This window comes from Pseudozyma hubeiensis, assembly GCF_000403515.1.
Source record: "Pseudozyma hubeiensis SY62 DNA, scaffold: PHS32, whole genome shotgun sequence".
In the NCBI taxonomy this organism is placed as follows: Eukaryota; Fungi; Basidiomycota; class Ustilaginomycetes; order Ustilaginales; family Ustilaginaceae; genus Pseudozyma; species Pseudozyma hubeiensis.
The window spans coordinates 34191-60159 of NW_012133814.1; the positions used below are offsets into that span (position 1 = coordinate 34191).

The 25969-nt window shown below is 56.5% G+C and overlaps 8 protein-coding genes and 1 non-coding gene across 9 annotated transcripts; 7 read left to right on the top strand and 2 right to left on the bottom strand.

Annotated features, from left to right (window-relative positions):
• Positions 1-28: 28 nt before the first annotated feature.
• On the top strand, positions 29-3643 carry PHSY_002995 (GPI ethanolamine phosphate transferase; the record flags this gene model as incomplete). The annotated part of the gene is made up of 1 exon (XM_012333616.1): positions 29-3643. One exon carries the CDS (start codon positions 29-31, stop codon positions 3641-3643), a length of 3615 nt encoding a protein of 1204 aa, XP_012189006.1.
• A 581-nt stretch (positions 3644-4224) lies between these two features.
• On the top strand, positions 4225-4533 carry PHSY_002996 (GPI mannosyltransferase; the record flags this gene model as incomplete). The annotated part of the gene is made up of 1 exon (XM_012333617.1): positions 4225-4533. One exon carries the CDS (start codon positions 4225-4227, stop codon positions 4531-4533), a length of 309 nt encoding a protein of 102 aa, XP_012189007.1.
• Positions 4534-4702: 169 nt separating this feature from the next.
• PHSY_002997 (hypothetical protein) lies at positions 4703-8953 on the top strand (the record flags this gene model as incomplete). The annotated part of the gene is made up of 1 exon (XM_012333618.1): positions 4703-8953. The coding sequence occupies one exon, from the start codon at positions 4703-4705 to the stop codon at positions 8951-8953; it is 4251 nt and encodes a 1416-aa protein (XP_012189008.1).
• Positions 8954-9485: 532 nt separating this feature from the next.
• On the top strand, positions 9486-12401 carry PHSY_002998 (hypothetical protein; the record flags this gene model as incomplete). Its single annotated transcript, XM_012333619.1, has 1 exon — positions 9486-12401. One exon carries the CDS (start codon positions 9486-9488, stop codon positions 12399-12401), a length of 2916 nt encoding a protein of 971 aa, XP_012189009.1.
• A 62-nt stretch (positions 12402-12463) lies between these two features.
• On the bottom strand, positions 12464-13390 carry PHSY_002999 (hypothetical protein; the record flags this gene model as incomplete). Its single annotated transcript, XM_012333620.1, has 1 exon — positions 12464-13390. One exon carries the CDS (start codon positions 13388-13390, stop codon positions 12464-12466), a length of 927 nt encoding a protein of 308 aa, XP_012189010.1.
• Positions 13391-13737: 347 nt separating this feature from the next.
• Positions 13738-14463, top strand: PHSY_003000 (hypothetical protein; the record flags this gene model as incomplete). The annotated part of the gene is made up of 1 exon (XM_012333621.1): positions 13738-14463. One exon carries the CDS (start codon positions 13738-13740, stop codon positions 14461-14463), a length of 726 nt encoding a protein of 241 aa, XP_012189011.1.
• Positions 14464-14705: 242 nt separating this feature from the next.
• On the bottom strand, positions 14706-14820 carry PHSY_007531. The gene has a single exon (XR_001099830.1). It is a non-coding gene; the product is annotated as a 5S ribosomal RNA (ribosomal RNA).
• A 1095-nt stretch (positions 14821-15915) lies between these two features.
• Positions 15916-21964, top strand: PHSY_003001 (ATP-binding cassette transporter; the record flags this gene model as incomplete). The annotated part of the gene is made up of 2 exons (XM_012333622.1): positions 15916-21313; positions 21621-21964. 2 exons carry the CDS (start codon positions 15916-15918, stop codon positions 21962-21964), a joined length of 5742 nt encoding a protein of 1913 aa, XP_012189012.1.
• Positions 21965-22092: 128 nt separating this feature from the next.
• Positions 22093-25878, top strand: PHSY_003002 (hypothetical protein; the record flags this gene model as incomplete). The annotated part of the gene is made up of 1 exon (XM_012333623.1): positions 22093-25878. The coding sequence occupies one exon, from the start codon at positions 22093-22095 to the stop codon at positions 25876-25878; it is 3786 nt and encodes a 1261-aa protein (XP_012189013.1).
• Between the last annotated feature and the right edge of the window lie 91 nt (positions 25879-25969).

A 25969-nucleotide genomic window follows, 5' to 3' on the forward strand; every position in this document is an offset into this window, starting at 1 on the left:
AATCAATGATTGCCCTGCAATATTCACGATGACCCTCGATAACGATTCAACGAGGGACAACGAAAGCAGAGGACCGTGTCGGCCATTTTCCGAGCTTTCGGCAATTTCCTCCGCACGTGTCTTCTTTTTGCCGGAAGGGTCCACATTTGAAGCGTCCACTAAGTTCTTCTCGCTCGCTCAGATCAGCCTTTCCATTTCCCTTCACCATCCTCAGGCTTCCGATACGTTGGAACTTCGACTCGACACTTTCGCATCTTGCACAGACAGGAGGTGCGCCGGGGTCATGACCAAGGCAGCATCAGCTGAAGCGCTGGCAGCTTCTGCGTCGATTCGCTCGTCTGGTAACGATGCGGCTCCTCTTGCCAGTGCAAGCACGGCCAAGAAGCTCGCCAGGGTCTCCCCAGTCCGCTTCCTGCTTCTGAATCTGCTCTTCCACATCGTATACATTTCTTCCATATTCGACATCTACTTCACTTCGCCAGTCGTGCATCCGGAGCCTCGCTTCAGCGTCAAAAGCACCGTCAATCCTGAAAGCAGCACCACTGCTGACCACCTCGAAGCGCCAGCGAAACGTCTGGTGCTCATCGTCGGAGACGGCCTGCGTGCCGATACCCTCTTCAAGAAGCATTCTCCTCCCTTTCTGCCGGAATGGTCAATACCAAGAGATGATTCGTACGATCGACACGGCGTGATGGGCTCATGGGCATCTTTTGCTAGAGATCCTCTTCGGCAGCCGTATCCTTACCCGCTTGCGCTCGAGTACAACAAGTCGTCGCACGACAATCGTATACACAGCGAGCTTGTCCCAGATTCGGCATTTGTAGCGCCCTTCTTGCGCAGTGTCTCGAGAAGTCGAGGCGCTTGGGGGCTAAGCCATACCCGTGTCCCCACCGAAAGCAGGCCCGGCCACGTGGCCATGATCGCAGGCATGTACGAGGACGTCAGTGCTGTGACCAAAGGATGGAAGCTCAACCCCATCGCCTTCGACTCTCTTCTCAACCAATCGAGTCACTCATTCGCCTTCGGTTCCCCTGACATCGTTCCCATGTTTGCGGTCGGAGCAGCAGCGGATCGAGTAGACATGTGGACGTACCAAGAGCAAGACGAAGATTTCACCAAAGATGCCAGCCATCTCGACCTCTGGGTGCTGGATCGCTTCAAAGATCTACTCGATCGAGCGAGAAGTGACAAGGCGCTGGATGCAAAGATACGAGCGCCAGGTGCCGTCTTCTTTCTTCATTTGCTGGGTCTCGACACCACAGGTCACACATATCGACCGCACTCTCCCGAATACGTCGGCAACACCATCGTCGTGGACGCCATTGCGAGAGAAGTCGAGAGGTTGACGGACGACTTTTTTAATGACGACGCGCGCACTGCCTATGTCTTCACAGCGGACCACGGCATGAGCGTCAAGGGCAACCACGGCGATGGCGACCCGGACAACACACGCACACCTCTCGTGGCATGGGGGGCTGGTTTGCGAGCGCCTCGATCAGCCACCGCCCAACAGAAGAGGCAGGCAAGCACAGAGGCAAGGCAGGATACCTACTTTGCCAACTGGCACCTCGACGATGTAGCTCGCTCCGATGTTGATCAGGCCGACATCACGCCCCTCATGTCCACACTGCTGGGCGTACCGGTACCAGCCAACTCGGAAGGTCGCTTGCGACTCGATCTGGTCGACCTTCCTGAAGAGCACAAAGCTCGCGCGCTCCTTGCAAACGCGCAACAGGTGCTCGAAACCTACCGAGTCAAGCACGACTCGAGAGCCAAGAGAATGGTGCGCTACAGGCCTTTCGGTCCGCTCTCGCAAGGCGCTGGAAAGGCACGTCCCGGACAGAGAAAGGTGGAGGAAATCCTTGCCCACATTGAAGACAGTCAGTTTGAAGAAGCGATCGTCAAGAGCAATGCCCTCATCGACGATTCCATCCAGGGCGCACACTACCTGCAGACGTATGACTGGCTGCTCCTCTGTACCATCGTTGCCCTTGGCTACGTTGGCTCGATGATCTACGCATTCATCTTCTTGCTTCGCAACTACATGCTCCCAAACTCGGTCATCGAGAGTCTGGCTGCACGCTCGTCCAATGGCGCAAGGACGAGACCGAACTTGGTCAAGATCATGGTTGCGCCGGTATCAGGAGCGGTTTTCGCACTGTTCGCAGCACAGGAAATGCCCATCTCGTACTACCTCTATGCCGCGTTGGCGTTTCTGTTCTGGGGCCGCATCATCGACGATCTGCCGCTCCTTTTTGCAGCCTATCACCACTATTCCCGGCTCAAACAGGGCACCTCGATTGTAAAGACGGGACTTGCGGTCATTTCGGGCCTCGCCATCATGGAGCTCATGGCCGTCGGCTATCTATACCGAGTCGCCTGGTTTATAGGGTTCATCGTGATCGGCTTTGCGTGGCCAGCCTTCGCATTGTCCGCCGACTTCAAGTCGGACAACGAAGGCCTCATCTTGGTGTGGGGTCTTTCCTGCCTGATGACGGGACTGTTTACCATCGGCGACGTCAACAAAGAAGAAAGCATTCCCTTGCTCATGCTCAGCGCCGTCGTTTTCCTCGCTGCCGGCTGTCTGGTCGTCCAGCGTCCTCATCTATTCTTCCCTGGCGATGCCACCGTGTCACCGTCAAGCTCAAAAGAAACCCAGCTTCGCCGAGATGAGACGCCGCAAGCGGTAAAGGATGCGCAGTCACTCCATCTTCGACACACCTTGCGCACGATCCATTTCCAGCTTGTAGTGCTCGTTGTCACTGCCATAACGACGGCTGTGTCGGCAAGATCGCTACAATTGAAACGAGGACTTCCATTCGCAACACAGCTGCTCGCGTGGTCCTGTCTTGCCATCTGTCTCGTCTTTCCATTTGCCTACGGCTTCCGCCGTGCCACCATTGTCGGATCCCGACAAGGTGATGTTGCCAGTACTCTTGTCAGGCAGTCAATCGGTCAACGACTTGCGATCGTCGTTTTCGCATTTGCACCCGTCTTCATCCTTCTCTCGCTGCGAGACGAAGTGCTTTTCTTCGGCTGCTACTCGATGACTTTGCTCGTGTGGGCAAAGATGGAGGGCTCGCTTCACGAGTCGCGGCGGGTTCCGGCCGAAGCTGGAACGGAAGAGACCCGACGCTTGCTGATGCTGCCCGAATTGCGTGTCAGCCTGTTTTACCTCTTCTTCCTCCACGTCGGCTTTTTCGGTACGGGCAACGTCGCTTCGATCTCTTCGTTTTACCTGTCACCCGTATATCGTCTCGTGCCGGTGTTCAATCCGTTCCTCATGGCGACACTATTGCTGCTGAAGATCCTCGTTCCCTTCCTCATCCTCAACGCCGTCTTCTCGCTCCTCGCAACGAGCCCGCCACTCCCTTCAACCATCACAGCCTCGAAACAATTGGATCGAGGCTTCAAGCTTCTTGGAGAGTCCGCACCAGGTGGACTTGGGCTCGATTCAGCCTTGAGCTTGGTTTTTGGCGCGGGAATCGCCGCAGACGTGCTCGCTTTCAACTTTCTGTTCGCCGTCAAGAGCGAAGGAAGTTGGCTGGAGATCGGACAGACGATCACGCACTTTGTCATGGCGAACCTGTTGCAAATCTTCATGCTGACTCTGGCCGCAGCGAGCTCCGCCATTCTCGGGTGACCACGGACGAACAGGACCGCAGCGACTATCAGGCGCACGCTTCCCCGCTCCACGCAAGAAGGGGAATCACACGACAAACTTGTCGGGCGTAGTAAACTTTCTGCAGATGCACGATCGCCAAAACAACCTGTCAAAAGCCTCATCAAGTCGGGGAAGCGCATGTGTCAGAACCCTAATCAACGTGCAGTAAAAGCGGAGAGTGTGGGCTGAAAGCGTGAATCATCGGAGAGGTGTGCCATGGAAGCTGCGCGCGAGTTTTGTGACAACGCTGAATAGTGTGATGAGGCATCCTCATGTCCTGCTTTTGGAAGAATGGAGAGTGCGCCGGAAGCCGGGCTGTGGAGGGATTCGACAAAGCCGTCTGCTGCCTTCGCGTCTTGCTTGGAGCGCTCCGGCCATCCGAGCCACTTTGCGCGAAGAGCTCACTTTTTGAGAATTCGAGCAGACCCTGCGCCTTTTTGACGTTTGGGGCTATCTCGGCCTCAACCTTCCTCGTTCTTCTTATGCCATCGACCCAATCATCGGCTACTTCCTCCCATATCCTCCTCCCTTCCACTCAGCTTTGGCCATCTCCGAGATCGATGGCCAGCGCAAAACCTCCAGCGGCCATCGCATCGCCATTGCTGCGCTTCCGGACCTTTCGATCTAACCGCACCTATTTAGTTTGGGCCTACCTCTTGTCCAGTCCTTCTCTCAACCTTCGGCTTCTCCGTCAGTTCATCACCGTAGCGCGCTTCACGTCAGCGTCTTTCACCCCAATCGAGGTCTGCGAACCTGCACGGAGGTGCCGTCTTCGCCTCAGACCTCTCGCCATCATCTTTCCCGCGGCTGCGCATCAGTCCCTAGTTAACCGCATACACCCTACGACCCTAGTCATCGACTCGGCCTGAGCAGTAAACAACTCACTTTCCTTCCGCTTCGCTCTGCCGTATCCACTCGATCTGTCGCATGTAAGCAAACATCGCGAGCGAGACCGCCTTCCACTTCGTGACTAGGTCGGCATCTCTCTCGCCTCCATGCGACGGTTCAGTTCGAAGGAAATCTCTGCATTCGATCAAGATGCCTCCGGAACCCATCGCCTTCGACAGCTCGGATGAGGACGAGAAGAGGTATCCCCTCTATACCGTCAAGCGTCTGCTTTCGCGACCGATCGCTTCCGACTCGGAGATTGACGAGCTCGAATCTGACGCCGACGACGACCCGAATCCGGCACCACCAGTCCGTCGCAAGCCTCCTTCTCCCAAGAAGTCGAGCTCAGCTTCGCAAGATCCCACCGCTCGCAAGAAACGCCGTGAGCAAAAGCGACGAAAGAAGGAGGAACACGAGGAGCGCAAACGACGAAAAGCAGAGAAGAAACAAGCGCTCGCTGCCCGTGCAGAGAGACAGAACGGACATCGCGATGGCTCTGCCCGCTCTCGTGCTACACAGTCTCCTCAGGATCCGTCTTCGTCGACGGTACCTTCCACATCAAAGAGTCGAGCTAATGGAGTGCAAGCTTCGAAAGCCCCCGCAACCATCGATGTCGCATCGGACTCGGACGAGCCTCTTCCATCGCTCGTTGTACGTCCATCTCAGACGCAGCCAAGCCTTGAACCAACTCAAGAGTCAAGAACGCAGGCACAGGCTCAGGCGATGAGCGAAGACGAGGTTGAGCTGATCGCATCGCAGTCGGTCGCCCCTCCGACCGCTGATTCTCAGCCGGCGAGAGCTAGCTCGTTACCCACCGCCATCGACCTGGATGACCAAGAGCAACCGTCCCAGCGCTCTGCATCCGCCGTCCCTCATGCTGCCGGTGCTTCGGGCCAAGAAACCAATCCTATCCAGCTCGACGGCTCGGATAGCCTGTTGCAGCATGGATCCAACGACCAGCGAGACGGAGCCGACGATGACATATCCGAAGTCAGTTCGATCTGGTACAGCGAATCGGACGGCCATGCAACAGACTCGGAACTCTATACAAGCTCCGAGGGCTCGCTGCATGATACGGATGAGGAAAGGGGGCTGGGATCGTGGACCCAAAAAGATCGTGACACATGGCAGGGTTCAACCTACGAGCTAGACGAGGCGTATGGCGGCACATACGACGTCCGTGCTGTGCTTCGCCACCGGCATAACCCGAGGAGAGGGTTCGCAGAGTACCGCACGGTCTTCGCTGGCTATCCTATCCACTCCAGCATGTGGCTACAGGAGTCGCTCTTCGACGACGAAAGGACGCTCCGCGAGTACTGGGCGCGTCAGGGCGGGCGTCCGGACGACTTTCCGGAAGATAGGACGAGCTACACAGAGCACAGCTCGGACACCGAGACCGCCGTCAAACGTCGACCTCGACAGCGGGCCCACGAAGCGTTGAGGAATAAGCGACTCGACATTCGCCGCGATAAGATTCAGTTGCGTCAATATTTGAAGTCTCTGGGCGAGGAGCGCAATCGAGCTCAAAAAGAGGCGGAAGACAGGTACGCGGCGTATCGGAGGAAAAAGAATCTTGGCTTGGAGCTACGGCGTGTACACGACAAAGGCTCGACGCGGGGCAACAAGAAGCGCCTGGAGAAGCAACAACAGAAGCGATGGAGGCGGGACGCGGGAGGTAATGGCGCAGACGCTGCTGGCTCGTCGCGCTTCAGTGCTACGCACGCAAACCGGGCACTGGCCGACATCTCAATGAGGGCGCGCCCTAGCGCCACTTCTGGCATGAATAGTGCCCGGATGCGGGCATCTCAACTGAACGACAGCATTCCCGAGAACGACGACAGCCAGATGACTTTCCGTCGCCCCGGGGGCTCGAGCTTTGCGGGTAACTTCCCTGGCCTCAGCAAATCGATGGCGCCGATGCGTGAGCGTCCAGGCTTCAGCGCCAGCGCCACGCGCCCCACCATGGCTCCATTGGGCTCTGCATCGGCCCTGCCCAGCAGCACGAACTCAGCCTCCCATACTCAGCCTACCGCACCGCGTCCTGCGCCAGGCAGCTACAAAGGAGCCCATCGGCGTGAGCCTAAGGTTCAGGTGCAGCCTGACTTCAACAGATTCCTCAATCGTCTGCACGGCTCGACCAGCAGCACGTCACAAAGGGCTAACAATCAAGGCGCCGCGCAGCCATTGCAAGCCCCGACGGACTCCAATGGGCAACCCATCACATCAGGTCGCAGGCCCTCTGAGGCGAGGCGATCCAATCTGTTGGTGCTCAAGCCGGTCGAGGACTTCCAAGGCGCCAGTCGACCTTTTGCTACAGCTCTTTCAAAGGACGCGCATAGCTCTGCATCATCGGAGACGGGTGACCAGGATACCTTCGGCGTTCCTGAGATGAGCACGGTTCGGGGTCAATATAATCCTCATCAGCAGGCTCCGAGTTCTGATGGGGAAGCGGCACAACGAGCGAAGCAAGGTCCAGCTTCGGCGTTGGCATCCTCGTCCAAGAGCGCATCCATACAGCGAGCTGGTTCGTCGCAGCAAGGCGCACAACGTGTCCGTGTCGAAGATCCTCGACGTCGTCCGGCACTGGCAGCTTCAGAGACACAAGGAGTGTCCCAGGCAGGATGGTCGCCGACAGCTGACGACGTTCCGTGGTCGCCACACGAGCGCAACAGTTCCGCATTGGACACTGGCTCGACGGGTGCTGACTCGCCCGTGCCGGCCATTCCACCATCTCCCGCGGACGACAGCTCGACAACAAGAAGTTACGACGGGCAGCAAGCAAAAGCGCCGCAGCACAAGATTTGGAACGGCTGGTTCGAATTCGTTGTCGGCCACAATCGGATTGAAGCTGAGGGCGATCTGCTGGCAGCTGAACCGCTATCTCCTGACCGCAAGCAGACCTTGGGTTTGACGAACCCTGGTGGCACGGCGTACTTCCATACGTTCCTGCCCTTCGCGTGGATCCGCGACATGCTCGCTGGGCACTCGGCTGCTATCAACGAAGTGATGCTGCTCAAGGCAAATGGAGTGGGAGCAAGGTCGTCGTTGGACCAGCTTTCCGAGCAGCTGAAAGACCTCGACGTCGCCCTGCTTGCATACGCAGGCCAAGAAGCCTTTACCGGAGATGACAGTGGACGCAAAGACTATTTCGTCGCCTTTTCGAGCAAGTACGACATTGACTACGTCTCGGGCCTCCCTCCGTCCCTGCGAAGCGTTCGTGGGCACCCGCACACATTGTGCACCGTTCCACTGCAGCTGGAACACCATCCGGCTCCTTCGCTGCCCATCACCTTTGAGAAACCGCCGGCGCTGGAAGGTTCGATCGACAACGTCTTTGAGGCGTCCATCGGCAAAAAGGCTATCGAGGACCTCAACATCAGCCGCACCGACATTCGCAAGGTCAGGCGGGCAGCCCAGCGCTACCGCATCTCGAAGGAGCTGTACGAGGGCATCCGCAGCAAGTACAACGTCATCTTCCTGGGACAAAACCCTCCAGCGTACGAGAAGAGCGTGCTGTACTTTATGGTGCGCATCTTTGAAGGCGGTGCACGACTCGGTCTCGATGCAGAAAAGGACGCCAAGCTCTGGAAAGATCCGAAGAGGGGCACCAACGTGTTTGTGCGTCGCGCTGCTCTGGAGGGTATGTTCTTCTTTGACGCCAGCGACAAGGCATTGTGGCTAGCCCCTTACCTGCGTCGCCTCAAGAGACAGCCGCGCTGCAGGTTCTGGACGTATGGCTTTGCACCGGACGATCCGGACGAGCGTGTACGCGAGATTTTCCCAGGATGCGATGGTTTGGTGACCATCTCAGCCTCGGCCGTCTTGGGGGACTTGGTGCGCTCGAGTGTAGTGGAGACGGACAATCAGGAGCGAGAGGAAGGGCAGCTCACCCAGAACGACAAGACGCCACCAGACTCGATCCTTTGCAACATTGCGTACCATCTCGCCGACAATTGGAAGGTGCGGCTTCATCCATGGATCCGCACCTGCTTCAAACTAATAGCCGACCATCTCGAGCCTGTCTGCCGCGCACTTCACCTGATTCAGGAGGACCAGGGATTTCCAATGGAGCTGATGCTGGACCTAGACTCGAAGCTCGAGGCTCTGTATACGTCGGCGCTCGTCGAGGAGTGGTCAGCCGACGAAATTAGTGGTCTGCCCTTCGACGAGCCCAGCGAGGTTCCTGACGAACCACAACAATTGATCGAGCGCATCGACAATGAAGTGCTTGCATCGCTGCGCAAATCTCAGTCGAGAACTGTCTCTGACACCCGGTTCCACGTCCTGGTCTCTCAAGGAGCGAAAATGTCGGAGGAGGAGCTCGCAGGGATCGAATTGACGTCCCTCGCTCAAGTGGCAGAGAACCACTGCCGCGAATTGGCCAACTTGCCCGGCAACTGAATGGTTGCCGATCTGACAGTAGTCGTCTGTAATTTGTATTGATATCTTATCTTGTATTCAATCGTAGTCTCTGGCTTGTACTTCGGTCCCTAAATGTGGTGAGGGTTGTGTGGTCGTCGTCAGGTCAGCGTTGCATGTTGTCGGGATGGTCCAGGGTAGTGAGAATAGTGGACCCTGAAATTCGTGCGCAGCAGCAACACACGCGGTTTCTGTCGCGCACAGACATATGCACTTTGCACATCCCCAGCAAAGGGTCTTCGTTCACTCCACCATCTTGAAACAGCTTCAAGGCCTGCTCAGGGCTATGAGACAGATGCGGTCACCTCACACTTAGTCGCGAGACCTTCCGGAGTAGGCAGCTTGCCTGCGTTGCGAACACAAGGCAGCTTTCTCAAGACTTGGAAAGGAACCGACATTCCGGGCAGTCAGCTTTCGTAGGACCTTCAGCCAGCGTATCAGCGACTTTGACGTAGCAACGCACAGCCGGCCTCGCCTAGGTCAAGGGTGGGTCTGCTCCTGTGACGCCGGCAGCATGGACCGCGACTTCTACTCGTTCGTCCGATTGTCGGATCTGAACCTCAACCTCACCTTCCGCATCTCGTCGTTACAGGGCAAGCTCGACCGTCTGACACGCACGCAGCTGCTGGAACAGCCAGAAAGCCGTCATTGGGGCGCGCAGCAATCTGCATTTCCGGATTTGATCGTCGAATGCCGACTCTACTCGGACAACAAGCCTCTCAGCGTACCGGTGAAAACCGCCTACAAGCCCTTTCGCAACAACCATCAGTGGAACGAATGGATCACGCTTCCCTACAAGCTATGCGACCTGCCACTGGGTGCTCAGCTCACGTTTACTGTCTACGACGTCGCCTCGAGCAACACATCACGAATCATCGGCGGGACCACGCTACCGCTGTTCAGCAAGAAGGGCACACTCAAGTCGGCGCAGCACCGATTGTTCATCTGGAAGGGCGTGAAGGCGGATGGAGGCGTTGAGAGTGCTACACCGAGCAAGGTCGGCGAGATGAAAGACGAGATGGGTCGGCTGGAGAAGCTGATCAAGCGACACGAGCGCGGTGATCTCCCGCGCGTGGATTGGTTGGACAAGCTGGCCTATCGACAGGTGGAGAAGGTGTACCAGGCGGAAAGCCAGTCGAGCGATCGGCTGTTCTTGTACATCGACTTGCCGAGGTTCGAGCTGCCGATCGTGTTCTGCGAGGCCGAGTCGATTCTTCCTTCGGCAGATGCATCGCACGCGCTTTCAGGTCCGCTGCCCGGTCTAAGCACTGCCGCGACCAATGAAGTTAGTGGTGTTGCTGCACAGGGCGGGGCTGGAGGAGGTCCATCCACAGCACCGGGCAACCCGACCTCGGCCGCTGCAGCGGCGGCGGCAGCAGCAGCCGCGCTCTCGACCGCCGATCCGAATCGGATCACCGCTTCCCTCTTCACGATCTTCGATCCCGAGATCGCTCGTTCCAATCCGGTCGAAGCCAAACACCGTCGACTCGTACGATCGCATCGCTCCGGTCCGTTGGACCGCGAGCTCAAGCCGTCAGCAGAGGTGCGGGACGAGCTCAACGAGATCCTGTCGTACCCACCGACGCGCGTACTCACCACGGCAGAGATGGACAGGGTGTGGTCGTTCCGCTTCTACCTGACACGGGATCCGAAGGGGCTCACCAAGTTTCTCAAGTCGGTCGTGTGGACTGATCAGGGTGAAGCGAAGCAGGCGACGGAAGTGCTGCTGCCGATGTGGAGCGAGCCTGGCCTCGATGATGCGCTGGAGCTGCTCGGTCCCACTTTCAAAGATCCGCGCGTCCGGTCGTACGCCGTGCGCCAGCTGGAGCGCGCCGAGGATGAAGAGCTGATTCTGTACTTGCTGCAGCTCGTGCAGGCGCTCAAGTTTGACAAGCCGATATCTCGCACGGCAGGAGCCGGGCTTACAGGCTCAGCGGTCGGTGACCGAGACCAGGACGGGCGCAGAGGACATCCTGCAGCTCTGCATCCGGCGATGTCGCCATCCAACTCGCTCACGACCGATGCAGCAGCGGACAAGGACAGTAGTGGTCTCGCCGACTTTCTCATCCGTCGAGGCCTTTCGAACCCGCTGCTTGGAAACAACCTCTTTTGGTATCTCGAGGTGGAGTGCGAGGATCCCAAGACAGGGTCGCTGTTCACGACGGTCAAGCGAAGGTTCTTGGAGCGACTGGCGTCGCTGCCGTCGGGTGCAGAGAGGAGGGACACGCTGTCGAGACAGGCGACGCTGCTCGCTACGCTTTCCAAGAGGGCGAAGGAGCTGCGGTCGAATCGCGACGCGCGGCCGAAGAAGATCGAGAAGCTCAGGGCGCTGATCGCTGATTCCAAGAATGGGCTGAGCAGGTTCGACCCGCCGTTGATGCTGCCGTTGGACGCGAGGGTGAAAGTGACTGGGATCGTGGCCGAGAAGAGCACGATTTTCAAGAGTAATCTGTTTCCGCTTCGGTTGGAGTTCACTACGGTGGTCAAGAGCGAGGACAGCTCGGACAATGCAGCAGATGGGGACAGAAGCGGCAATTTGCCAGACAGCATCACGTCGAGCCTGCTCGAAGACGATGAGGACGAAACCTTGGTGAGCGACGGGCCACCAGATGCAAAGAAGTCGAAGGACAAGAAGGCGGAGGATGTGGGCAACTATACGCTCATCTTCAAGAACGGCGACGACTTGCGGCAGGACCAACTGGTGATTCAATTATTTTCGTTGATGGATCGCTTGCTTCGGAACGAGAACCTGGATCTCAAGATGACGCCGTACCGTGTGCTCGCGACAGGCAGTGTAGATGGGATGGTGCAGTTTGTCGATTCGCTCTCGATCGCTGCGATCCTGTCGGCGCACCAAGGGTCTCTGCTCAACTTTCTCCGAGCGCACCATCCCTCGCCAACCTCGCTATCGACCTACGGCGTCGATCCGACGGTGTTCGATACGTTCATCCGCTCATGCGCTGGCTACTGCGTCGTCACCTACTTGCTCGGCGTAGGAGACCGACACCTGGACAACCTGCTCCTCTCCTCGGACGGGCACTTCTTCCACGTCGATTTCGGGTACATCCTCGGACGCGATCCCAAACCCTTCCCCCCACCCGTCAAGGTGTGCAAGGAGATGGTCGATGCCATGGGCGGAACCTCCTCCCCGCACTATGCGCGGTTCAAGGCTTTCTGCTACACCGCCTTCACGAACCTGCGCAAGAACGCCAACCTCATCCTCAACTTGGTCGCGCTCATGGTCGATGCCAACATTCCAGATATCAGGTTGGAACCGGATAAGGCTGTGTTGAAGGTTCAGGACAAGTTTCTGTTGGGCTTGAGCGAGGATGACGCCATCAAGGAGTTTGAGGGGCTGTTGAACGAGACGAGTTATCTGTCGACGGTGTTTGATAGGTTGCATGATATGGCGCAGTATTTCAGGCAGTGATGGTGTGCGAACGGGCGGAGGATGTACAAATACAGTAAGGAGAGGTGATGCATAGGAAAGGGTTATGACGATCGTTGTGCGAAACGCATGGAAGCAGGTGCTCTGGGTGGGAGGATCGATGGTGGCTGGGCTTGGACGGGTGTTGGTGCGACAGTCGGTGCTGGCTGAAGGGCCTGCATTTCCGGTAGCGGCGGCACAATCTGGTTGGCCCAGAAAGTCTTTTCGCCCTCTCTCAAGTCTTCCTCGTCATCATCGTTAAAGTCGCTCGTCTCTTCCCACATGGCGCTAAAATCCAAGTCCTGCGTTGTCCAGATCCGTTCCCCATCGGTATCCTCCTTCTTCTCTCTCGGCGAGGCGCTCTGTTTCCGCGTCAGATAGGTCGGGTCCAACTGTTCCGGTCGTGTCCCAAACAAGGTTGTATGCGAAAAAGCTGTGGGAGGTAGGATCCACGATCGTTCGCGGAGTCGCTTGTGTCGTTCTCGATCCTCCTCTATTCGTCTCTGCATGTCGTTGGGAGGCGGAATTGTTTGCGAACGCTGTGTTGGTGAAAGAGAGTAGAGCGCTGCCTTGCGGACCTCTAGCATGGTAGAGATGTCGTCGAGGGGCGATCGATTCAAAATGAAACGCGTCTTCCAGGTAGAGACGATCTTCTCGACAGCAGCAAGGTTGAGCACGGCATCCCAGCGGTTCTCGGGTACAGCTAGGTCGATGAGTGTGTAGAGATCGCGTTCGAGGTAGGGTCGGAAGAGTGATCGGATGGAAGACGAGAGGGTTTCATCGGTGAAGATCGAGTCGATGAGGAAGAGTAGGTTGATGCGACGGTTGATGGAGCCGGAACGGAATTGATCGATGATGCACTCCCATAGTTCAGAGTGCATGGAAGGACCATGTTCGACGATGTAGGAGAGGGCTTTTTGGATGGTCGGTAGCGATGCGTTGACTCGATGCAGGGTGGAGACAAAGCGCAGGCGGACCTGGAACGGATCCATGTTGCGAGACACACACTAGACTGTGCGGCAATGCACAGACGTGATGTCAGAGGATGTTGCGCAAGAATGTCGTCAAAGAGTGAGCATGAGAAAGAAGAGGGAAAGTGTCATTCCGCACATCTGCCGGGAGTCGGAAAAGTGGAGTGTTGGCTGCGGACGCACGCGCGCCATGAGAAAAAAAGGGTCCAACCGCACGCAACAACCAACACTTTCGGAAGCCTCGCTGCAACCATCACCTTCGGACTCGCCGATACTCAGCACGGCAGCAAGTCACAGGAAGTTGTCACACAGCCCGAAGTGCGTGATCCCCTTTGAACGGGCTCAAACAGCCTGCGTTGGCCGTCACCATGCCATCGCGTCAACAGCTGCAGCTCGAGTTCGCCCAACGCGACATCTCGTTCCAATACGCCCAACTATGCCTTCCGTCCAATTGCCCAAGGGGCATCTATGTTCAACTCGACGACGACGATACACATCTCTGGCACTGTGTCGTCTTCGTCTCTCAAGGACCCTTCAACGGTGGAATCTTTCGATTCGACATTGTATTTCCTTCGACCTACCCGTCTTCGACGCCTCAAGTTTATTTCCCACCGACGCTCTTGCATCCCTTGGTAGATCCTGATTCGGGACGACTGTTGCTCACCTCACGATTCCAAACCTGGAGACCACGGAAGGACTTTGTCACGCATATTCTAGGTTTCGTCAGGGAGGTCTTTACGGAAAAATATTTGCAAGATCTACGAGAGGGGATGGTGGCAAATGCTGAGGTGTGGAGGATGTTCAGAAGTCACAGAGGGTTGTTCAACAAGTTGGCGTTGCAGTCGGTCGCGTTGAGCACGGCTCCTTCGAGCTTGTATGATGTCAGTGGGGGCAGCGGATTTCCGAATCCGAGCGTGGGGCTGAACAGAGTCCAGCCGAGAGGTGGTGGTGGGGACAAGGCAGGGAGAGGGATAGCAGCGAGGGTGGACGAGGCGAACGGTATCTTGTTCAGGAAGTTGGAGGACGACGAGATGGCTAGCTTGAGACGTGACATCTTTGGGGATGAGGCAGAGCAAAGCGAAGTCGGCGTCTAGTGGCGGTGTCGAGGCGGAAGCCGGCGCATACCTATCAAATATACCCCTTCAAACAGCAGGACTGTGACGGCTAGAGTTGGAGGCTGTGAGGTACCTCGAAAGCCATGTCGATCCCAGTCTCTACTGACACCACCGCGGAGAACGGTACGGCATTGATCAGTCTCGATCCCAGTCTCCGCTGACACCACCACGAAAGACTGCACAGCATTGATCGACGCCGATGGAGAACAAAAAGAAAAAGAGAACTGCAGCACCCAGGATTCCCGCGTGGTCCCCCACCGCAGTACTGACTAGGCGATGTGTTGCTTAACTTCGCAGATCGGACGGGATGCGGTGTTTTCAACACTCTGTGGCCGCAGATGCAAGCTGTCGTATCAAAAACCATTTCAGATCATGCCGCCGCCTCGAAGCTGCTCTGCAGTTGTGCGAAAAGGAGCTGGGAGGGAGTGAGCGGTAACAATTTATTGGTCGCGTCCCAACTCCGCGCGTGTCCGTGGAGAGCTGATAAGAAAGTTGCGCTTGAACCGAGCCTTGTTCCTGAAACCAGGAGAGCAGAGTCGGAAGACTCCGTCCCGACGCGTGCCACAGCATACCAATCAAGACTGCCGGCCCAAATCATTACTGTCTGAGGCTCACATCGAAGGACCACGCTTTACCCACACAAGGCAGCATAGTCTGCCACACGACGGACTACCATAGCCAGGGCGCGCCATTATCCGATGCCGGCGATTCAGAAGCGGCAGCGGGCTGTGACTCCGGTTGACGTCTCCTGAAAGAAAGAATGAAGTGACTCGATGCATGTGCACATGAACAGCCCTTTGACAGCGAGCCGCTCGTCACGCTTTGATGCAGCGGCAGGATCGCCGCGCTGCTGGTTCCGCCGGAGGTTGCAAGCTTAATTTCCCCACTTGATCAGCGCACCAATGTCAAACACAGCATTCATAAGCTGGATTGAGCACCGCCATCGCGATCATCCCACACGTTCTGACCATGAACACGGCTGTGACTTGTCCTGACCATCGTCGATATTGTCGTGCAAAAAGTTTGGCTATTGCGACAGGTGTGACAGCTGGAAGGCGAGGCAGCGCCGAATTTCGGATGCATCGGCGGAGTCCGTGCCGAGTCTGAAGAAGGAAAAAGGCTGAGTTGAACGTCGAAACATGACTTGAGCGTGGGGGAAGGAGAAGAGCGAGCGAGTGAGCAAGCGATAAGTTAGGGTCCAATCAACACACTCCGCAGCCGCCTCTTTTGCTCGAGATATGCATCTGCATAGCCTGCTTGTATCGTCAAAAACCTTTTGCCGAAGCACACCAGCTTGGCCGAGGATGATCAGGCGCAACGCGCGGCCGTGACAGTTGCTTGTCGACCATATATACCGTCTGCCTTCTTCGTCATTTCGATACGTTGCTTCCGTCCAACATCGTCCTTAGGAGGCTATGGCCTCAGTACATCATGGAGAATCATCCCGGATCCAGTGACCATCGACCGGGGTTGAAACCGTTGTCCTACACGTCCTTCTCCCTCATCTCCGACGCCTATCTCCCCGCAGCTCTCGTATTCGTCGTCCTTGCAGCTCAGTTCTGGCCGACATCATCAAGCGCATCCAAATCGTTCCTTTCCAGAGTCTTCACCTCTTTCGTTACACCTCAAGACGTTCACGAGTACGATCGCGAAGAGGCCGAGGCGCGCGCCAAAGAAGACCATGCTCGTACCTCCGACGATCAGACAGCAATCAGTACAGCTAGTGGACGCGCACACACGTATGGCTCGACCTTGCCTGAAGCCACCTCGCGCGGCGCGGCAGAATACGATGGCGACGACACCGAGACCTCGCCCCTTCTTCGGGCGGGCTCATCGCGTCAAGACAGAACGACAGGCCTCACTCGTGCAGCCAAGCAACCCGCTGCAGTTCACATCGGGCTCAGCCTGATCAACCTCTGCCATCTGATGGCCTGGATCGCTGTCCTCGTCATCTCCATTCTTAGCAGTCATATCGGCGACCATGCAGGCGCCGAGGCCGGCTTCCAGAGCTCCAAGGGCCTGCAATTGGCTGCCGCACTCCAGATCTTTGGCTGGGCTTACGCGACGGTCTCTGCCGTCTTCTTCGCGTCTCCTACACCGCCTTACGGTCTGCTTCTATTCTATATAATGCAGATTGTAGGCTCTTGCGTATCTGGATATCATTCGCTCTTCGGCGTTCCGCATCCGCCCTTTTCTCCTGCGCACCGTAGCCAGCTGGCCGTGCCTATCTTCGATCTGCTTTCATTGGCGCTTGTGTTCGTCGGCACTGCCTTGATCATGGGCCTTCCCCTACAGGTTTACGACTTGAATCCACAGCACGATCGAAATGGATACCCTCCGCCTCTCGAAGACTACTGCACTTTGTGGGAGTGGATCAGCTTCTCCTGGCTCAATCCCATCATTAACACTGGTTTGTCGCGTCCCTTGGAAGAGTCGGATGTCTCGCAGCTAAGCAAGCTCTCCAAGTCGCAAGTACTCCTCAAAAACATGCGCCGTCTTCGAGCACAGGATGCCGAAAACTACGAGACGGCCAAAGCTCAGGCCGAAGCTGTCAGCAAACATGCATCGCTGCGGGACAGGGAGCGCGCTGCTGCCAAAGCGGAAAAGAAGAAGCCCAGCGTGCTTCGTCAGATCTTCTGGATGAACTCGAGGGATCTGGCCCTTGACTTTCTCCTCAGCATCGTCTCTTATACCTTGGCTTACGCCAGTCCCTTCTTCCTCAAGCAAATCCTCCAGGCACTTTCCGAAACGCCGACCACGCAAGCTTCTGCTCGTTCGACTACGTTCTTCACCGCATCCTTCGAGTCCGTCTCCATGACCACGGCCCACCAGGAAACCAACACATGGTACTCCATGCCTCTCCAACATGTCGCCATTTTCAATATGTCCGACACCATCAACCCAGCCAAGAAGCGAGCTTTCCTCTTCGCCTTCTTTGCCTTGCTTGCTTCTGTCATCAAGACGCAGAGTGACCTTCAGCACCTCTATTACAGCCGTCGCGCTGGCGTTCGGATCAAGTCGGAACTCACCCTCGCTATCTATGACAAAGCTTTGCGACGAAAGGACATCTCTGGTTCCCTTCAGAGCGCTTCTTCTTCGGCTCTCTCCCAGGTCTCGGACAAAGACGTCAAGGTCAAGAGCCAGAAGACTAATGACAATGACGAAGATAAGAGTTCGGCAAGCGTGGGAAAGGTTGTCAATTTGATGGCAAGCGACACCAACCAAATCGCTAACACTGTCACTACACTCTACATGGGCTACGCTGCCCCTATAGAGCTGTGCATCGCCACCATCTTCCTTTACAAACTCCTTGGCTGGTCCGCCTTTGTGGGTGTCGTGCCCGCTTTCGTTTGTATGCCCATGCAGCAGATCTTCACAAAGCTCGCGTTCAACAACAACAAGAAGGAACTCAAATCCAGGGACGCACGCATCAACGTCCTCAACGAGCTCATCACTTCTATTCGCTTCATCAAATTCTTTGCTTGGGAGCGAGGCTGGTCCGATCGTGTCTTGCGAGCAAGACGCGAGGAGATCAAGTGGAACGTCCGCGGAGTTTGGATCCAGACGGGTCTGTATCTATCTTTCGCATTGACGCCCCTCCTTTTCACGATCAGCGCCTTCACGTCTTACACTGTGTTCGAAGGCAAGAAGCTCGATGTCGCCACAGGATTCACCGCCATCGCGCTCTTTGCTATGCTTAGGAACCCCTTGTCCGTCGTTCCCATGGTCATCAACTGGATCTTCCAGGCAAAAGTCTCGATGGACCGCATCAACGCCTTCCTGAACGAAGACGAGGTGCCCGAGTGGGTCATCAGAAACTGCAGCGATCAAGCAAGCGCCGACCTGCACGAAGCTGACCAGGAGCGAACGGTCGTGCTCAAAGGTGCCACCCTACGTTGGCAGCCGGCAAAGCCTCTAGAGGAGAAGAAGAAAGCGCCTCCGAAACCCTCGCCTCTGTCATCCCTGGCGTTCTGGAGAAAGAAAACCCCTGCAGTCTCACTCTCCCTGGAAGATGATGCTGACGCACCTGAAGAAACGACCCCCTTCCAACTCACCGATTTGGACTTTCGACCTCCAGCCGGCAAGATGACCCTCGTCTGCGGCTCTACTGGATCTGGCAAGTCCTCCCTACTTTCCGCCATTCTCGGCGAAATGGAGTTGCTGGAGGGCTCTGTCACCTTACCCAAGCGTCCTTTGCAACTGCTCAGCGGAGGAGTAGCCTACTGCTCTCAGACTGCCTGGCTCGAGACATTGAGCATCCGTGACAACATTGTCTTCGGCCAGTTCTTTGATGCGGAAAGGTACGAAAAGGTGTTGGAGTGCTGCTGCTTGAAGCCGGACCTCAAGACATTCCCAGAGGGCGACAAGACCGAGATTGGAGAAAATGGTGTCTCGCTGTCAGGCGGACAAAAGGCAAGAGTTGCTCTAGCTCGCGCCGTCTATTCCCGCGCACCCGTCGTACTCCTCGACGACGTCCTTGCAGCCGTAGACTCACACACCGCACGCAGGCTAGTCGATGAGTGCCTCTGTGGAGATCTGATGCGCGGCAGGACGGTGATTTTGGTGACGCACCACGTCGAAACGGTTTTGCCTCACGTGGCCCACGTAGCCATGCTTGATGGAGGTCGTATCCGAGCAAGCGGTTCTCCGGCAGACCTTCAAGCAGAAGGTCTTCTGTCCACGTTGATCGAATCAGAGGCTAGCGGCTCTGATGCGGACAGTAAAGGCAAGCAGGCTGCGTCGGATCAGCTCGTCGAGGAGGCGGCCAAGGATGCTGCTGTTGAAGCTCAGGCGAAATCGCAAGCAGAGGAGGACGAAACAAAGAAAGTCAACGTTGCCGGTGCTAGTCCTGGACGAGGCAAGCTTGTCAGCGCCGAGAGAAAGTCCACAGGCGGCGTCAAACGCGACATATACGTGACCTACCTCTCCGCTTTTGGTTGGCTCGCAGTCGCGTTGGTCCTGTCGTGCATCACGATTTCGCGCTCGTCCGATCTGCTTGAAAGGTATTGGCTCTCGTTCTGGGGACATGCATACGAAAATCCGCCATATCAAGCAAAGCGTGGATGGTTCTCAGATCCTAGCACCAACGCAGCGCCATATCTTTTGGTCTACACGGGCATCCTTCTGACGTGGCTGTTGTTTGGCAACATGTCTATGTTCGTAAGCGCTAGGTCGGGAATCGCTGCGAGCAACAAGCTCTTTGAAAGGATGCTTCGCACCGTGGTGCGCTCTCCAACTCGTTTCTTCGACACCACGCCGACGGGCCGCATCTTGAACCGATTTACCAAGGATGTCGAGACGGTCGACAATTCACTGTCTGGAAACATTCGGATGCTCGTGTTGTTCACGACCGCAGCGCTTATGAATGCAATCAGCATGCTTGTTGTAGTTCCAGCGTTCGCACCCCTGATGATCCTCATCACCTATGCCTACTATCGAACGGCGGCCTCCTACATGGCGTCGGCTCGAGATTTGCGACGGCTCGAGTCGGTGACGCGATCGCCCATCTTCCAATCTTTCACTGAAGTGCTCAATGGCATTGGCACGGTGCGAGCTTTCGGCGCGCAAGACCGATTCCTGCAAACGCTCTTCCAACGTTTGGACGCTACGCAGAGCTGCAGCAACCTGTTTTGGATGGCGAATCGCTGGTTGCTGCTTCGCTTCGATCTAATGGGCGCGCTGACCGTCTTTGTCGCTACCGTGTTGGCTCTGGTCGGAGGAGCCGAAGCTGGATGGGCAGGTATCGCGATTACAAATGCCCAGATGTGGAGTCAGGCTGCGTATTGGCTTTGTCGGGTGTGGTCAGGATTCGAGATGGATCTCAATTCCGTCGAGAGGATCTGCGAATACTTTGAGCTTCCACAGGAGCCGCCGGCAATCGTCGAGCCAAATCGTCCCCCTCCTACGTGGCCGTCCAAGGTTGACAGCCGCGGAATCCAGGCAAAGGGACTGGTGCTCAAGTACGCCCCTGATCTCGACCCCGTGCTGCGAGGTGTCGACTTTGATATTGGCGCCGGTGAGAAGGTCGGGTTGGTGGGCAGAACGGGTTCCGGCAAGAGCACGCTCGCTTTGGCATTCTTCCGCTTCGTAGAATTTGAAGAAGGCACGATCGTCATTGATGGCATCGACATCAGCAAGATCGGTCTAGAGGACCTTCGAAGCCGTCTCACCATCATCCCTCAAGATCCGGTATTGTTCAGCGGGACGATCCGCGAGAACCTCGATCCTTTCAACGAGCGTACAGATGAAGAATGCCTACTTGCCCTAAAGAGGGTCAACCTCAGAACAACACCAGTCCACACTGCAGCGCCCAGCGTGCTTCCGAGCCGAGCTGGCTCGATCCACGAGCAAAGTATGGAGATCAATGGGTCGTCATCGTCGTCGACGGCTGTCAACTCGGTCCTGCCGGTCGAACATGGCACCGGAACGACTGTTGTCACCTTGGAGTCAAAGGTTTCGGAAGGCGGCAACAACTTTTCCCAGGGTCAGAGACAACTCATTTCGATGGCAAGAGCGTTGCTGCGATCGACATCGATCATCTTCATGGACGAAGCAACTGCATCTGTCGATTTTGAGACCGACACGCAGATCCAGAAGACGCTTCGATCACCCCTGGGATCCGACGCAAACCACAAGACAACCATCATTACGATCGCACACCGATTGAAGACCATCATCGACTACGACAGGATCTTGGTGATGGACAAAGGACGCATCGCTGAGAACGACTCGCCTGCTGCGTTGCTGGAACGCAAAGGCATCTTTTATGAGATGTGCCGCAAGACAGGAGAGTACGAGGAGCTAGAGACGCTTGCGCGCCATGCTGCGGGTAAGTAAGCAAGCTGCATAGATTCGACCCGAAACACAGTGCTTTGATATGCTAGCGTTCCACGCCAGGATTTGCAATGCTATAATGTTTGTCAAGACCAGGTCAAGCTCGTGGACGTTCGTATGAGAAATGAAAGGGCAACGTTATTTTCGGGAGCCGGAAATTTCGAAGACGCTCAGGCGCTAGAAACGCGCTTGAGTGCAAGCGTGTGTTGGTCCAAAGGTAGCCCAGCACGGCACGAAGCTGTTGTGTAACTTTTGAAATGTTTCAAGACCCTCATCATCATCACACGTCTTTTGCATCACAGCGACGCTGCAGTCGAGCGCTCCTCTTTTCCTTTCCTACGCCGACTCATCCGCCCCTAAGTACGACTTTTCGACTCTACTGTCCGACGTCGAGGACGCACAGAGCTTCCGCACTCAACCCTATCAGCCTTGCAATCTACACAACGCTGCATCTCCCTGTCCCACATCGCGAACTCATTACATCGCGTCCTCCGCGGGACGACCGCATATCCGCACGGTCGACCAATCTGATCGTTACCCTCATTCCGACAACATCACTAAAGAGCCTGTCAGGTGTTCCAGCAACGGAAATAGCGCTCAAATGCATCTCAGCTCTCGCAAGCTGTACCTCACGTGCGTGGTGTAGGCTGGTCGAAAGCCGACGCCATGCCGACTACAACAGCGCGTCAATCACCTGTATTGACGATCCGCTCCAGTAGGGATGCCGCGGGATCCTCTCGAGCATCGGCTTCTCGAGCCAGCGCTACATCGGCAATGCCAACGCTAGCGGATCTGTACAACTCCCGGCACGCCTCCGAATCCGCTGCCCCTTCTTCTTCCAGACACGTCTCGTCCGCCTCATCAAGCTCACTAGCTGATCTCTACAACAAAGCACACAATGCTGAGGCTCGCAAGGCAAAGGCGTCCAGCACCTCTCTGTCTGACCTGTACAACAAGCGCTACGAGTCCGAGCAGGGAGAATCGTCCGTCGATAGTGTGGTAGAAGCGCATCCGCGGAGCCACCGCGTGGTCCAGCCAAAGTCGAGAGACCGTGAAAGTGAAAGGTCTGCTGTACGAGAGTCTTTCCCTCGTGCAGTCTCGATCGATGAATCCAGCGAAGGTGGTACGCCAGAACCAGCCAGCCTCATCACAAGCGAAAGCGACGAGCTGGAGGAGGATGACGATGTCGCAGACGAGATTGCATTCCACTCGACATCAATTGGCAGCAGTCGTGGTCCAAGTCGCACACGCAGCGTGTCGGTCGCTGGTAGACGCGAGACACCCGCGGAGGTGGTTTACGTGCCCAGGTCAAACGTCACGCGCCGTGGAGCTTTGGGATCTTCCGCATCAAGGGTGGCCATGGACAGTGACGACGACATGGACATCGCCAAAGTGCATGAGACGGACCTACTCAGTGCATCGGGTGGGTCAAGTCAAAGTCTCGCTCGACCACACGCGTCGCCCTCCAGGCTGGTCGTGCGGTCGACGGAAAGCTCTTTGGGTCCGCGATCCGGCTTGTCCACGCCACCCATTGGGCCGAAAGACAGAAAGGGAAAGGGCGTTGCGCATTTGCCAGGAAGTACACAAGAGGAGGACTTCCTTGACTTCTCAGGATCACTCGGATCTATAGCCGAATCCCACCACGGAAAGAACAAGCACGATGCGTCGTCGTCCGGCCCGCCGAGGCTGTCCCAGAACGCCGTCGGCATATCCGACGACGTCGTTGTCATCAGCGATTCCTCTTTCGAGGAATCGCCGACAGGACCACCCATACAAGACCACGACGATGCAGGTGAATCCGGGTCTCCTACAAGCAGGCCCAAGCCGTCTCACTCTGAAGACAACGAAGCCAACGAATACCTAATCTCTAAGCGGAAGAGAATTGCCGCGCAGCAGAACTCGGACGATTACGATCGTGAACCTTCACATATCATGGAGCGCCCACTCTCGGCCTCTGTCCATCGTAATGCCCCAGGAGCAGTCCGACAGAATCCGATTGGCGTTTCCGACACTCCGATCACCACCAACGCTCGCATCGCAGAGATGCTGGCGGCCGAATCGAGCGCCAATGCCACAGAGGACGATAGCGACGCGCATCGTGGCCGATACCCAAGGCGTGCTCGCAACGTCACCGACTACAACGTCATGCGTGCCTTCGAACGATTAGAGCGCGATCAAGACGATGCAATTGAAATTGCAAGCGCAACCATCGGTAATGTTCATCCCGTAGAGCGACCGAAGAAGACGCTACTTCCAGTAGTGCACGCAGCACCGCAATTCTTGGAAGCCATCAACTCTGCAAGATCAAGTCATGCTGGGACGAGGGCGCTGTCTTTTGCGGATTTTCTGACAAGCCAGACGAAAGCAAGACCCGTTGAGGCTTCACCGTCTTCCCCTTCTTCAACCCGAGACGACTATACAACTGGACCGCTGACGATGGCGCAAGCTAGGGCCATCCTCAAACCGACTATCGGGCCGCGTCCGCTGTGGGACATCACCGTCAATACCGAAGACCGAGCCAGTCTGGGGCACTTGAAAGCCAGCACACGACGCTGGCTTGGAATCAACGATCCCGACCTTATACAGTCTGACGCAAACAGTTCAGACGAAGCTGACCACGAATCGACTCCAGTAACGGGCGTCCCACTTGGACTCAAGCTACGCTCTATCTTCACCTTCAACCGTAAGAACTATCGCCCAACAGCGTCACATTTGCGCGAGATGTTCTCGTCGCTCGACAATAGCGGATCCATTGGTCGTCCGAAAGATGCTGCGTCTCTCGAAACCGAAAAACGACGATTACGCAACGGGCGCTCATACAAGCAACCACTTCCGTCCACACTCCAAGTCTTCTCTGACATGGAGCATCAAGAATGGGTGCGGTTGGAAGAGCATCTTGCGGACGTTACCCGAATGGACGAAGAGCAAAAGGCTCGTGAACAGGGACGGATTCTCGTCGAAGTGGAAAGCGAAGATTGGGTGCAGACCCAATTTGACAGCGAGGGGAGAAAGAGAGTGTCCACGCTCAGGTGCTGCACAGGTGGACAGATCAAGGTTTACTTTGACCACAAGCAGAGTGAGGCAGCGGAGACGCAGAGCGATGACGAAGAGTCGCAAAGGTTTGAGATAGTCAGGATGAAATCACCGACAAAGTCGCCCTTCAGGTCCAGGTTGGCGAGTGCGCCAGTCAGGGCGAGTGATGAAGAATCAGGGGACGGAGCCGACATGGACGAGGAAGAGCAGGATTTCGAACGCCCGGTTGTATCCGATGTCATGACTCGTAGCGATCCTTCAACATCCGGAAGGCGCCCAAATGCCCCATTACAACAGGTGAACAGTACTACTATCGGCACAGACTCGAGGGGAGAAACAAACGAGCACACCCGACCGACCATCACAGCGACCGCAGTGCCTGCAAAACCTAGCGCTGCCAAAGGCAAACGCGATCTTCTCTCGTACTTCGGCACCCAATCATCACCTTCGCAAGCACTGACGGAATCTTCGACGACAGCCAAGCCTCCTTCCACCGCAACACCAGCTCCGATGACCAAGTCAAGCACGTCATTGAAACCAGCGACGGCACCGAAACGCGCCGCCGTAGCGAACCTTGTCGGCCCGGATAAGCCCACGAAGGATAAGAATCGTGAGCTCGATCACGATTTCAAAGTCTACCCTGCTTCGTCTCGGAACCCGGATCTGGATTCGGTCATCGTGATCGATCTGACGAGGTCGTCTTCAGGTGCATCAGAGGCCATTGGAAAAGGCAAAAGACCCAGGTCGACGAGTCCAGATGTCTTGTCCGCAAACGAAAGGCCGACAGTGCAGGGTGTGCTGAAGAAGCCAAAGGCCGTGGTCGGATTGATTAGCAGTGCCGGGGCCGAAACTGTCAGTGGAGGAAGCAAAGGCAAAAGTAGGAGCGGCGAGGCAGTTCCGTCCGTTCCGAAAGCTAAAAGGCGACCGCTACCGCCGCTTCCGCCGCAGCAGCAGCAAGGCCCGTCAAAAGGCAAAGCCCGTCAGCAAGATAGCGGTTCTGAAGATGAGGTGGATTGGCGCTCGGCCCTCTCGCCCACGTTTCCATTGATGGAGCCGCCTTCGAGGCGCGGCAAGATTGGCGATCATATGAGCGCGCCCAAACGAAAACGTGCCGAGCATACCACGTCGCAGCGCACCGGCACCTCGCATGAAACCCTGAAGGCATCTTCATTCAAAGCTCTACCTCACTCATCTACTTCCAAGCCACCACCGGCCCTAGCATTCACCCCTCCTACCAAGCCCTCGAGTGCGGCGCGAAGCAACGCCATCAGCAGCAGCAGTGGCAGCAACCTCGCCGCCACCACGCGTCCACCACAGGCCACGCCGTCTCCCACCCGCGGCGGCTGGAAAGGCATATCGGGGTGGTACACAAACACGCGCGACGCCTTCTCACCCACACCGGATCAGGTCAACCTCGAAAGCAGCAGACTCAGCTCATCTGGAAAGAGCCAGCGTGGTCTGGCCAACCGGAACAGACAGTCAAAGATCAACCTGCTGATGCTCGGGAACAAGAAGCAACGCAAGTGAGCACCGTCGTTGGAGGAGCTTGGAGGCAGCAAGGTCAGAAGTCGGTGGTTTATGAAGATTGCAACGCATTCGAACAGGTGATTCTGCCGAT